We start from the raw sequence: 14344 nt of genomic DNA, 5'->3' as shown, positions 1-14344 counted from the left end.
AGGTCTGGTCTATATCAATAGTGGGTCAGGGTCTAGTCTATATCAATAGTTTGTCAGGTTCTGGTCTATATCTATAGTAGGCTTGGTCTATATCAATAGTAGGTCAGAGTCTGGTCTATATCTATAGTAGGTCTGGGCTATATCTATAGTAGGTCAGGGTCTGGTCTATATCTATAGTAGGTCTTGTCTATCTGTAGTATGTCTGGGTCTGGTCTATATCTATATTGGGCCCTGTCTGTATCTATAGTAGGTCTGGTCTATATCTATAGTAGGTTTGGTCTATATCTATAGTATGTCTGGGTCTGGTCTATATCTATATTGGGCCTTGTCTGTATCTATAGTAGGTCTGGTCTAGATCTATAGTAGGTCTGGGTCTGGTCTAGATCTATAGTAGGTCTGGGTCTGGTCTATATATATAGTGGGCCTTGTCTGTATCTATAGTAGGTCTGGTCTAGATCTATAGTAGGTCAGTGTCTGGTCTATATCTAATGTATATCAGGGTCTGGTCTATATCTATGGTAGGCTTGGTCTATATCAATAGTAGGTCAGGGTCTCGTCTATATCTATGGTAGGCTTGGTCTATATCTATAGTAGGTCTGGGTCTGGTCTATATCTATATTAGGTCTGGTCTATATCTATAGTAGGCCTTTTCTATATCTGTATTAGGTCTGGTCTATATCTAAAGTAGGTCAGGGTCTTGTCTATAGCTATAGTAGGTCAGGGTCTGGTCTATATCTATAGTAGGTCTGGTCTATATCTAAAGTATGTCAGGGTCTGGTCTATATCTATAGTAGGTTTGGTCTATATCTATAGTGGGTCGGGTCTACATCTATAGTGGGTCGGGTCTATATCTATAGTAGGTCGGATCTATATCTATAGTAGGTCGGGTCTATATCTAATGTAGGTCTGGTCTATTTCTATAGTGGGTCTGGTCTATATCTAAAGTAGGTCATGGTCTATATCAATAGTGGGTCGGGTCTATATCTATAGTAGGTCGGGTCTATATCTAATGTAGGTCTGGTCTATTTCTATAGTGGGTCTGGTCTATATCTATAGTAGGTCTGATCTATATCTATAGTAGGTCTGGGTCTGGTCTATATCTATAGTAGGTATGGTCTATATCTATAGTAGGTCTGGGTCTGGTCTATATCTATAGTAGGTCTGGTCTATATCTATAGTAGGCCTTTTCTATATCTGTATTAGGTCTGGTCTATAGCTATAGTAGGTCAGGGTCTGGTCTATATCTATAGTAGGTCTGGTCTATATCTATAGTAGGTCTGGGTCTGGACTATATATATAGTGGGCCTTGTCTGTATCTATAGTAGGTCTGGTCTATATCTATAGTAGGCCTGGTCTATATCTGTTGTAGGTCATGGTCTATATGTATAGTAGGTCATGGTCTATATCTATAGTGGGTCTGGTCTATATCTATAGTAGGTCTGGTCTTTATCTATAGTAGGTCTGGTCAATATCTATAGTAGGTCTGGTCTAAATCTATAGTAGGTCTGGTCTATATCTATAGTAGGTCTGGTCTATATCTATAGTAGGTCTGGTCTATATCTATAGTAGGTCTGGTCTATATAGTAGGTCTGGTCTATATCTATAGTAGGTCTGGTCTATATCTATAGTAGGTTTGGTCTAAATCTATAGTAGGTCTGGTCTATATCTATAGTATGTCAGGGTCTATATCTATAGTAGGTCAGGGTCTATATCTGTAGTTGGTCTGGTCTATATCTATAGTAGTTCTGGTCTATATCTATAGTAGGTCAGGGTCTGGTCTATATCTAAAGTATGTCAGGGTCTGGTCTATATCTATAGTAGGTCTGGGTCTGGACTATATATATAGTGGGCCTTGTCTGTATCTATAGTAGGTCTGGTCTATATCTATAGTAGGCCTGGTCTATATCTGTTGTAGGTCATGGTCTATATCTATAGTGGGTCTGGTCTATATCTATAGTAGGTCTGGTCTAAATCTATAGTAGGTCTGGTCTATATCTATAGTAGGTCTAGTCTATATCTATAGTAGGTCTGGTCTATATTTATAGTAGGTCTGGTTCTATATCTATAGTAGGTCAGGGTCTGGTCTATAGCTATAGTAGGCCTGGTCTATATCTATAGTAGGTCAGGGTCTGGTCTATTTCTATAGTAGGTCTGGACTATATCTATAGTAGGTCTGTGTCTCGTCTATATCTATAGTGGGCCTTTTCTGTATCTATAGTAGGTCTGGGTCTGCACTGTATCTATAGTGGGCCTTGTCTGTATCTATAGTAGGTCTGGTCTATATCTATAGTAGGTCTGGGTCTGGTCTATATCTATAGTAGGATCAGGTCTATATCTATAGTATGTCTGGGTCTGGTCTATATCTATAGTAGGCCTGGTCTATATCTGTAGTAGGTCTGGGTCTGGTCTATATATATAGTAGGTCTGGTCTATATCTGTATTAGGTCTGGTCTATATCTGTATTAGGTCTGGTCTATATCTATAGTAGGTCTGGTCTATATCTATAGTAGGTCAGTGTCTGGTCTATATCTAATGTATGTCAGGGTCTGGTCTTTATCAATAGTAGGTCAGGGTCTCGTCTATATCTATGGTAGGCTTGGTCTATATCAATAGTAGGTCAGGGTCTCGTCTATATCTATGGTAGGCTTGGTCTATATCAATAGTAGGTCAGGGTCTGGTCTATAGCTATAGTAGTTATTGTCTATATCAATAGTAGGTCAGGGTCTTGTCTATATCTATGGTAGGCTTGGTCTATATCAATAGTAGGTCTGGGTCTGGTCTGTATCTATAGTAGGTCTGGTCTATATCTATAGTAGGTCAGGGTCTGGTCTATAGCTATAGTATGCCTGGACTATATCTATAGTAGGTCAGGGTCTGGTCTATTTCTATAGTAGGTCTGGACTATATCTATAGTAGGTCTGGTCTATATCTATAGTATGTCTGGGTATGGTCTATATCTATATTGAGCCTTGTCTATATCTATATTGGGCCCTGTCTGTATCTAATGTAGGTCTGGTGTATATCTATAGTAGGTCTGGTGTATATCTATAGTAGGTCTGGGTCTGGTCTGTATCTATAGTGGGTCTGGTCTGTATCTATAGTAGGTCTGGTCTGTATCTATAGTAGGTCTGGTCTAGATCTATATCTATAGTAGGTCTGGTCTAGATCTATATCTATAGTAGGTCTGGTCTATATCTATAGTAGGCCTGGTCTATATCTGTAGTAGGCCTGGTCTATATCTAAAGTAGGTCAGGGTCTGGTCTATATCTATAGTAGGTCAGGGTCTGGTCTATATCTATAGTAGGTCTGGTCTATATCTATAGTAGGTCATGGTCTATATCTATAGTGGGTCTGGTCTATCTCTATAGTAGGTCAGGGTCTGGTCTATATCTATAGTAGGTCTGGTCTATATCTATAATAGGTCTGGTCTATATCTATAGTAGGTCTGGTCTATATCTATCGTAGGTCTGGTCTATATCTATAGTAGGTCAGGGTCTGGTCTATATCTAAAGTATGTCAGGGTCTGGTCTATATCTATAGTAGGTCTGGGTCTGGACTATATATATAGTGGGCCTTGTCTGTATCTATAGTAGGTCTGGTCTATATCTATAGTAGGCCTGGTCTAAATCTATAGTAGGTCTGGTCTATATCTATAGTAGGTCTAGTCTATATCTATAGTAGGTCTGGTCTATATCTATAGTAGGTCTGGTCTAAATCTATAGTAGGTCTGGTCTATATCTATAGTAGGTCTAGTCTATATCTATAGTAGGTCTGGTCTATATTTATAGTAGGTCTGGTTCTATATCTATAGTAGGTCAGGGTCTGGTCTATTTCTATAGTAGGTCTGGACTATATCTATAGTAGGTCTGGTCTATATCTATAGTAGGTCAGGGTCTGGTCTATATCTATAGTATGTCTGGGTCTGGTCTATATCGGGCCTTGTCTGTATCTATAGTAGGTCTGATCTATAGTAGGTCTGGTCTATATCTATAGTAGGTCTGTGTCTCGTCTATATCTATAGTGGGCCTTTTCTGTATCTATAGTAGGTCTGGGTCTGCACTGTATCTATAGTGGGCCTTGTCTGTATCTATAGTAGGTCTGGTCTATATCTATAGTAGGTCTGGGTCTGGTCTATATCTATAGTAGGTATTGTCTATATCTATAGTAGGTCAGGGTCTCGTCTATATCTATGGTAGGCTTGGTCTATATCAATAGTAGGTCAGGGTCTGGTCTATATCTATAGTAGGTATTGTCTATATCTATAGTAGGTCAGGGTCTGGTCTATAGCTATAGTAGGTATTGTCTATATCAATAGTAGGTCAGGGTCTTGTCTATATCTATGGTAGGCTTGGTCTATATCAATAGTAGGTCTGGGTCTGGTCTGTATCTATAGTAGGTCTGGTCTATATCTATAGTAGGTCAGGGTCTGGTCTATAGCTCTAGTAGGCCTGGACTATATCTATAGTAGGTCAGGGTCTGGTCTATTTCTATAGTAGGTCTGGACTATATCTATAGTAGGTCTGGTCTATATCTATAGTATGTCTGGGTATGGTCTATATCTATATTGGGCCTTGTCTATATCTATATTGGGCCCTGTCTGTATCTAATGTAGGTCTGGTGTATATCTATAGTAGGTCTGGGTCTGGTCTGTATCTATAGTGGGTCTGGTCTGTATCTATAGTAGGTCTGGTCTGTATCTATAGTAGGTCTGGTCTAGATATAGATCTATAGTAGGTCTGGTCTATATCTATAGTAGGCCTGGTCTATATCTGTAGTAGGCCTGGTCTATATCTAAAGTAGTTCAGGGTCTGGTCTATATCTATAGTAGGTCAGGGTCTGGTCTATATCTATAGTAGGTCTGGTCTATATCTATAGTAGGTCTGGTCTATATCTATCGTAGGTCTGGTCTATATCTATGGTAGGTCAGGGTCTGGTCTATATCTATTGTAGTTCTGGTCTATATCTATAGTAGGTCTGGTCTATATCTATAGTAGGTCTGGTCTATATCTATAGTAGGTCTGGTCTATATCTATAGTAGGTCAGGGTCTGGTCTATATCTATAGTAGGTCAGGGTCTGGTCTATATCTATAGTTGGCTTGGTCTGTATCTATAGTTGGCCTGGTCTGTATCTATAGTTGGCCTGGTCTGTATCTGTAGTTGGCCTGGTCTGTATCTATAGTAGGTATCTATAGTAGGTCTGGTCTGTATCTATAGTAGGTCTGGTCTGTATCTATAGTAGGTCTGGTCTGTATCTATAGTAGGTCTGGTCTGTATCTATAGTAGGTCTGGTCTGTATCTATAGTAGGTCTGGTCTGTATCTATAGTAGGTCTGGTCTGTATCTATAGTAGGTCTGGTCTGTATCTATAGTAGGCCTAGTCTGTATCTTTAGTAGTTCAGGGTCTGGTCTGTATCTATAGTAGTTCAGGGTCTGGTCTATATCTCTAGTAGGTCTGGGCCTGATCTGTATCTATAGTAGATCTGGTCTATATCTATAGTAGGCCTGGTCTGTATCTATATTAGGCCTGTTCTGTATCTATTGTAGGTCTGGTCTATATCTCTAGTAGGTCTGGGCCCGATCTGTATCTATAGTAGGCCTGGTCTGTATCTATATTAGGCCTGTTCTGTATCTATTGTAGGTCTGGTCTATATCTCTAGTAGGTCTGGGCCCAATCTGTATCTATAGTAGATCTGGTCTGTATCTATATTAGGCCTGTTCTGTATCTATTGTAGGTCTGGTCTATATCTATAGTAGGTCTGGGTCTGGTCTATATCTATAGTCGGTTTGGGGTATATCTATAGTATGTCAGGGTCTATATCTATAGTAGGTCAGGGTCTATATCTGTAGTTGGTCTGTTCTATATCTATAGTAGGTCAGGGTCTGGTCTATATCTATAGTAGGTTTGGTCTATATCAATAGTGGGTCGGGTCTATATCTATAGTAGGTCTGGTCTATATCTATAGTTTGTCTCGTCTATATCTATAGTACGTCTGTCCTATATCTAAAGTAGGTCATGGTCTATATCTATAGTGGGTCTGGTCTATATCTATAGTAGGTCGGGTCTATATCTATAGTGGGTCGGGTCTACATCTATAGTGGGTCGGGTCTATATCTATAGTAGGTCTGGTCTATATCTATAGTAGGTCTGGTCTATATCTATAGTAGGTCGGATCTATATCTATAGTAGGTCGGGTCTATATCTAATGTAGGTCTGGTCTATTTCTATAGTAGGTCTGGTCTATATCTATAGTAGGTCTGGGTCTGGTCTATATCTATAGTAGGTCTGGTCTATATCTATAGTAGGTCTGGGTCTGGTCTGTATCTATAGTAGGTCTGGTCTATATCTATAGTAGGTCTGGGTCTGGTCTGTATCTATAGTAGGTCTGGTCTATATCTATAGTAGGTCTGGTCTATATCTATAGTAGGTCAGGGTCTGGTCTATAGCTATAGTAGGTCAGGGTCTGGTCTATAGCTATAGTAGGTCAGGGTCTGGTCTATAGCTATTGTAGGTCTGGTCTATATCTATAGTAGGTCTGGGTCTGGACTATATATATAGTGGTCCTTGTCTGTATCTATAGTAGGTCTGGTCTATATCTATAGTAGGCCTGGTCTATATCTGTTGTAGGTCATGGTCTATATCTATAGTGGGTCTGGTCTATATCTATAGTAGGTCTGGTCTTTATCTATAGTAGGTCTGGTCTTTATCTATAGTAGGTCTGGTCTATATCTATAGTAGGTCTGGTCTAAATCTATAGTAGGTCTGGTCTATATCTATAGTAGGTCTGGTCTATATCTATAGTAGGTCTGGTCTATATCTATAGTAGGTCTGGTCTATATCTATAGTAGGTTTGGTCTAAATCTATAGTAGGTCTGGTCTATATCTATAGTAGGTCAGGGTCTGGTCTATATCTATAGTAGTTCTGGTCTATATCTATAGTAGGTCAGGGTCTGGTCTATATCTATAGTAGGTTTGGTCTATATCTATAGTAGGTCAGGGTCTGGTCTATATCTATAGTAGGTTTGGTCTATATCAATAGTGGGTCGGGTCTATATCTATAGTAGGTCTGGTCTATATCTATAGTTTGTCTCGTGTATATCTATAGTACGTCTGTCCTATATCTAAAGTAGGTCATGGTCTATATCTATAGTGGGTCTGGTCTATATCTATAGTGGGTCGGGTCTATATCTATAGTGGGTCGGGTCTATATCTATAATAGGTCTGGTCTATATCTATAGTAGATCTGGTCTATATCTATAGTAGGTCGGATCTATATCTATAGTAGGTCGGGTCTATATCTAATGTAGGTCTGGGTCTGGTCTGTATCTATAGTAGGTCTGGTCTATATCTATAGTAGGTCTGGGTCTGGTCTGTATCTATAGTAGGTCTGGTCTATATCTATAGTAGGTCTGGTCTATATCTATAGTAGGTCAGGGTCTGGTCTATAGCTATAGTAGGTCAGGGTCTGGTCTATAGCTATAGTAGGTCAGGGTCTGGTCTATAGCTATAGTAGGTCTGGTCTATATCTATAGTAGGTCTGGGTCTGGACTATATATATAGTGGTCCTTGTCTGTATCTATAGTAGGTCTGGTCTATATCTATAGTAGGCCTGGTCTATATCTGTTGTAGGTCATGGTCTATATCTATAGTGGGTCTGGTCTATATCTATAGTAGGTCTGGTCTTTATCTATAGTAGGTCTGGTCTATATCTATAGTAGGTCTGGTCTAAATCTATAGTAGGTCTGGTCTTTATCTATAGTAGGTCTGGTCTATATCTATAGTAGGTCTGGTCTAAATCTATAGTAGGTCTGGTCTATATCTATAGTAGGTCTGGTCTAAATCTATAGTAGGTCTGGTCTTTATCTATAGTAGGTCTGGTCTATATCTATAGTAGGTCTGGTATAAATCTATAGTAGGTCTGGTCTATATCTATAGTAGGTCTGGTCTATATCTATAGTAGGTCTGGTCTATATCTATAGTAGGTCTGGGTCTGGTCTGTATCTATAGTAGGTCTGGTCTATATCTATAGTAGTTCTGGTCTATATCTATAGTAGGTCTGGGTCTGGTCTATATCTATAGTAGGTCTGGTCTATATCTATAGTAGGTCTGGGTCTGGTCTGTATCTATAGTAGGTCTGGTCTATATCTATAGTAGGTCTGGGTCTGGTCTATATCTATAGTAGGTCTGGTCTATATCTATAGTAGTCCTTTTCTATATCTGTATTAGGTCTGGTCTATATCTAAAGTAGGTCAGGGTCTTGTCTATAGCTATAGTAGGTCAGGGTCTGGTCTATATCTATAGTAGGTTTGGTCTATATCTATAGTAGGTCTGGGTCTGGACTATATATATAGTGGGCCTTGTCTGTATCTATAGTAGGTCTGGTCTATATCTATAGTAGGCCTGGTCTATATCTGTTGTAGGTCATGGTCTATATCTATAGTGGGTCTGGTCTATATCTATATTGGGTCTGGTCTATATCTATAGTAGGTCTGGTCTAAATCTATAGTAGGTCTGGTCTATATCTATAGTAGGTCTAGTCTATATCTATAGTAGGTCTGGTCTATATTTATAGTAGGTCTGGGTCTATATCTATAGTAGGTCTGGTCTATTTCTATAGGCGGTCTGGTCTATATCTATAGTAGGTCTGGTCTATATCTATAGTAGGTCAGGGTCTGGTCTATTTCTATAGTAGGTCTGGACTATATCTATAGTAGGTCTGGTCTATATCTATAGTAGGTCAGGGTCTGGTCTATATCTATAGTAGGTCTGGTCTATATCTATAGTAGGTCAGGGTCTGGTCTATAGCTATAGTAGGCCTGGTCTATATCTATAGTAGGTCAGGGTCTGGTCTATTTCTATAGTAGGTCTGGACTATATCTATAGTAGGTCTGGTCTATATCTATAGTAGGTCAGGGTCTGGTCTATATCTATAGTAGGTCTGGTCTATATCTATAGTAGGTCAGGGTCTGGTCTATAGCTATAGTAGGCCTGGTCTATATCTATAGTAGGTCATGGTCTGGTCTATTTATATAGTAGGTCTGGACTATATCTATAGTAGGTCTGGTCTATATCTATAGTAGGTCAGGGTCTGGTCTATATCTATAGTAGGTCTGGTCTATATCTATAGTAGGTCTGGGTCTGGTCTATATCTATAGTATGTCTGGGTCTGGTCTATATCGGGCCTTGTCTGTATCTATAGTAGGTCTGATCTATAGTAGGTCTGGTCTATATCTATAGTAGGTCTGTGTCTCGTCTATATCTATAGTGGGCCTTTTCTGTATCTATAGTAGGTCTGGGTCTGCACTGTATCTATAGTGGGCCTTGTCTGTATCTATAGTAGGTCTGGTCTATATCTATAGTATGTCTGGGTCTGGTCTATATCTATAGTAGGCCTGGTCTATATCTGTATTAGGTCTGGTCTATATCTGTATTAGGTCTGGTCTATATCTATAGTAGGTCAGGGTCTGGTCTATATCTATAGTAGGTCTGGTCTATATCTATAGTAGGTCTGGTCTATATCTATAGTAGGTCTAGGCCTGGTCTATATCTATAGTAGGCCTGGTCTATATCTGTATTAGGTCTGGTCTATATCTGTATTAGGTCTGGTCTATATCTATAGTAGGTCAGGGTCTGGTCTATATCTATAGTGGGTCTGGTCTATATCTATAGTAGGTCTGGTCTATATCTATAGTAGGTCTGGGCCTGGTCTATATCTATAGTAGGTCTGGTCTATATCTATAGTAGGTCTGGTCTATATATAAAGTAGGTCTTGTCTATATCTATAGTAGGTCTGGTCTGTATCTATAGTAGGTCTGGTCCATAGTAGGTCAGGGTCGGGTCTATATCTTCAGTAGGTCAGGGTCTGGTCTATATCTATAGTAGGTTTGGTCTGAATCCATAGTGGGTCAGGGTCTGGTCTATATTTGTAGTAGGTCTGGTCTGTATCTATAGTAGGTCTGTCCTATATCTATAGTAGGCCATGATCTATATCTATAGTGGGTCTGGTCTATATCTATAGTAGTTCAGGGTCTGGTCTATATCTATAGTAGGTCTGGGCTTTATCCATAGTAGGTCAGGTCTATATCTATTGTAGGTCTGGTCTATATCTATAGTAGCTCTGGGTCTGGTTTATATCTATAGTAGGATCAGGTCTTCATCATCCACAGCTCTGTGCTGATCTAGGATCAAGTCGTCATTATCCACAGCTCAGATTGATCTAGGATCAGGTCTTCATTATTCACAGCTCTGTGCTGATCTAGGATCAGGTCTTCATTATTCACAGCTCTGTGCTGATCTAGGATCAGGTCTTCATTATCCACAGCTCTGTGCTGATCTAGGATCAGGTCTTCATTATCCACAGCTCTGTGCTGATCTAGGATACGGTCTTCATTATCCACAGCTCTGTGCTGATCTAGGATACGGTCTTCATTATCCACAGCTCTGTGCTGATCTAGGATCAGGTCTTCATTATCCACAGCTCTGTGCTGATCTAGGATCAGGTCTTCATTATCCACAGCTCTGTGCTGATCTAGGATCAGGTCTTCATTATCCACAACTCTGGGCTGATCTAGGATCAGGTCTTCATTATCCACAGCTCTGTGCTGATCTAGGATCAGGTCTTCATTATCCACAGCTCTGTGCTGAACTAGGATCAGGTACCCCCTGTCCATATTTTCTTTATGATCTAAAATGGAAATTCTGTGAGAAACACTGTCAGCAGTAAGATCAGCAACGGACGGCTAACCTCCATCCACAATAACCATTTTATGTAATCACCCCATCGAGACGGACAGAAATAACCCTACAGTCTGAGCAGCTCGGCCATCTGGTGGCAACGGCCGGTACTGACACAGCCCTGCTTTTGCCACCGAGACACACCAGACATGAGTCCAGGGTTCTGGTCTAGAAACACGGTTTTCACTACTCCTTTTTACATCGGTACTGCAGTTTAACTTATGCTGGTCCCTATAAACCAGATGTGATGCTGGTCCCCGTAAACCAGATGTGATGCTGGTCCCCGTAAACCAGATGTGATGCTGGTCCCTGTAAACCAGATGTGATGCTGGTCCCCGTAAACCAGATGTGATGCTGGTCCCCGTAAACCAGATGTGATGCTGGTCCCCGTAAACCAGATGTGATGCTGGTCCCTGTAAACCAGATGTGATGCTGGTCCCTGTAAACCAGATGTGATGCTGGTCCCTGTAAACCAGATGTGATGCTGGTCCCTGTAAACCAGATGTGATGCTGGACCCCGTAAACCAGATGTGATGCTGGACCCCGTAAACCAGATGTGATGCTGGTCCCCGTAAACCAGATGTGATGATGGTCCCCGTAAACCAGATGTGATGATGGTCCCCGTAAACCAGATGTGATGCTGGTCCCCGTAAACCAGATGTGATGCTGGTCCCCGTAAACCAGATGTGATGCTGGTCCCCGTAAACCAGATGTGATGCTGGTCCCCGTAAACCAGATGTGATGCTGGTCCCCGTAAACCAGATGTGATGCTGGTCCCTGTAAACCAGATGTGATGCTGGTCCCCGTAAACCAGATGTGATGCTGGTCCCCGTAAACCAGATGTGATGCTGGTCCCCGTAAACCAGATGTGATGCTGGTCCCCGTAAACCAGATGTGATGCTGGTCCCCGTAAACCAGATGTGATGCTGGTCCCTGTAAACCAGATGTGATGCTGGTCCCCGTAAACCAGATGTGATGCTGGTCCCGTAAACCAGATGTGATGCTGGTCCCCGTAAACCAGATTTGATGCTGGTCCCTGTAAACCAGATGTGATGCTGGTCCCCGTAAACCAGATGTGATGCTGGACCCCGTAAACCAGATGTGATGCTGGTCCCCGTAAACCAGATGTGATGCTGGTCCCCGTAAGCCAGATGTGATGCTGGACCCCGTAAACCAGATGTGATGCTGGTCCCCGTAAACCAGATGTGATGCTGGTCCCCGTAAACCAGTTGTGATGCTGGTCCCTGTAAACCAGATGTGATGCTGGTCCCTGTAAACCAGATGTGATGCTGGTCCCTGTAAACCAGATGTGATGCTGGTCCCCGTAAACCAGATGTGATGCTGGTCCCCGTAAACCAGATGTGATGCTGGTCCCCGTAAACCAGATGTGATGCTGGTACCTGTACACCAGATGTGATGCTGGTCCCCGTAAACCAGATGTGATGCTGGTCCCCGTAAACCAGATGTGATGCTGGTCCCCGTAAACCAGATGTGATGCTGGTCCCCGTAAACCAGATGTGATGCTGGTCCCCGTAAACCAGATGTGATGCTGGTCCCCGTAAACCAGATGTGATGCTGGTCCCCGTAAACCAGATGTGATGCTGGTCCCCGTAAACCAGATGTGATGCTGGTCCCTGTAAACCAGATGTGATGCTGGTCCCCGTAAACCAGATTTGATGCTGGTCCCTGTAAACCAGATGTGATGCTGGACCCCGTAAACCAGATTTGATGCTGGTCCCTGTAAACCAGATGTGATGCTGGTCCCGTAAACCAGATGTGATGCTGGTCCCCGTAAACCAGATTTGATGCTGGTCCCTGTAAACCAGATGTGATGCTGGTCCCCGTAAACCAGATGTGATGCTGGACCCCGTAAACCAGATGTGATGCTGGTCCCCGTAAACCAGATGTGATGCTGGTCCCCGTAAACCAGATGTGATGCTGGACCCCGTAAACCAGATGTGATGCTGGTCCCCGTAAACCAGATGTGATGCTGGTCCCCGTAAACCAGTTGTGATGCTGGTCCCTGTAAACCAGATGTGATGCTGGTCCCTGTAAACCAGATGTGATGCTGGTCCCTGTAAACCAGATGTGATGCTGGTCCCCGTAAACCAGATGTGATGCTGGTCCCCGTAAACCAGATGTGATGCTGGTCCCCGTAAACCAGATGTGATGCTGGTCCCCGTAAACCAGATGTGATGCTGGTCCCCGTAAACCAGATGTGATGCTGGACCCCGTAAAACAGATGTGATGCTGGTCCCCGTAAACCAGATGTGATGCAATGGGATGCCTCTGTTGAAATGACTGTTGTGGTTTATACGGAATGAGGTGAATGATAGTTGTTTTATTTGGAATGAATTGATTGATATTGGTGTGTGTGTGTGTGTGTTTGTCTCTGCAGTTTCCTGGACAGAATTGACTCAGTAAGACAAGGAGACTACACTCCCACAGACCAGGACCTGCTACGATGCAGAGTGTTAACTTCAGGGATATTCGAGACGCGTTTCCAAGTAGACAAAGTCAACTTTCAGTAAGTATATTTTACTTTACTTCTCTCTGTGTCTCTGTCTCTCTCTCCGTGTCTCTCTGTCTCTGCGTGTCTCTCTCTCCGTGTCTGTCTCTCCATGTCTCTCTCTCGCTGTCTCTCTCCGTGTCTCTCTGTCTCTCTCTCCGTGTCTCTCTCTCTGTGTCTGTCTCTCTCTCCGTGTCTCTCTGTCTCTGCGTGTCTCTCTCTCCGTGTCTGTCTCTCCATGTCTCTCTCTCGCTGTCTCTCTCCGTGTCTCTCTGTCTCTCTCTCCGTGTCTCTCTCTCTGTGTCTCTGTCTCTCTCTCCGTGTCTCTCTGTCTCTGCGTGTCTCTCTCTCCGTGTCTGTCTCTCCATGTCTCTCTCTCGCTGTCTCTCTGTGTCTCTCTCTCCCTGTGTCTCTCTCTCCCTGTGTCTCTCTCTCCCTGTGTCTCTCTCTCCCAGTGTCTCTCTTTCTCTCTCTCTGTGTCTCTCTCTCCATGTGCCTCTCTCTCTCTCTGTGTCTCTCTCTCCGTGTGTCTCTCTCTGTCAATTAAATTTGCTTTATTGACGTTACAATGTACATATTTCCAAAGCTTACTTTGGATATTCACAATAATTATAAAAATTGTCACCTGGACAACAGTAACAACAATAACCAAGGGTCAAAATAACCATACATTCAACAATAAGCATACAGTAGAGGACATGTGCAGGTTGATTGGTCTGTCAGACGATGTCCCTCATCTTATGGCAGGCAGCAATGTAGTGCGCTGCCAACCCACAGCTCTCTGCGTCCTCCCCCAACAGGACGGGTAGCCTACTCTCATCAGAGAGGTCTTTGAAACCTTGAATAAGGGTTTCACTGTTGGGGAAATGACACCCTAATTGTTTTATATTTTGTCTGTCTCGCAGTGTCTCTGTCTCTCCCTCTCGTATGCTAACTGGGGGATCACATGAGTAAGAGAGACTCTGAAACTGAGCTCGAGCAGATTTTAGATAGGACTCGGGGCCCATATTCACAAAGCGTCTCTGAGTAGGAGTGTTGATCTAGTTTCCCCTGTTAGATCATAATAAATAAGACTAGATGGACAGGGGGACCTGATCCTAGATC

General features: G+C 42.4%; 1 protein-coding gene across 2 annotated transcripts in view; it reads left to right on the top strand.

Moving 5' to 3' along the window:
• LOC110508251 (guanine nucleotide-binding protein G(olf) subunit alpha) overlaps nt 1-14344 on the top strand; it is a 136322-nt gene that overhangs the window by 96915 nt on the left and 25063 nt on the right. For both annotated transcript variants that reach the window (XM_036966055.2, XM_036966056.2), the window contains exon 6: nt 13130-13258. In XM_036966055.2, coding sequence (XP_036821950.1) covers nt 13130-13258 — 129 coding nt within the window. The remainder of the gene's footprint in view (nt 1-13129; nt 13259-14344) is intronic.

This window comes from Oncorhynchus mykiss, chromosome 28 (genome assembly GCF_057628025.1).
Source record: "Oncorhynchus mykiss isolate SJ-2025 chromosome 28, ASM5762802v1, whole genome shotgun sequence".
NCBI lineage: Eukaryota > Metazoa > Chordata > Actinopteri > Salmoniformes > Salmonidae > Oncorhynchus > Oncorhynchus mykiss.
Note: the sequence above shows the minus strand (reverse complement) of the source record. Positions and strands in the feature narration are given on the sequence as shown.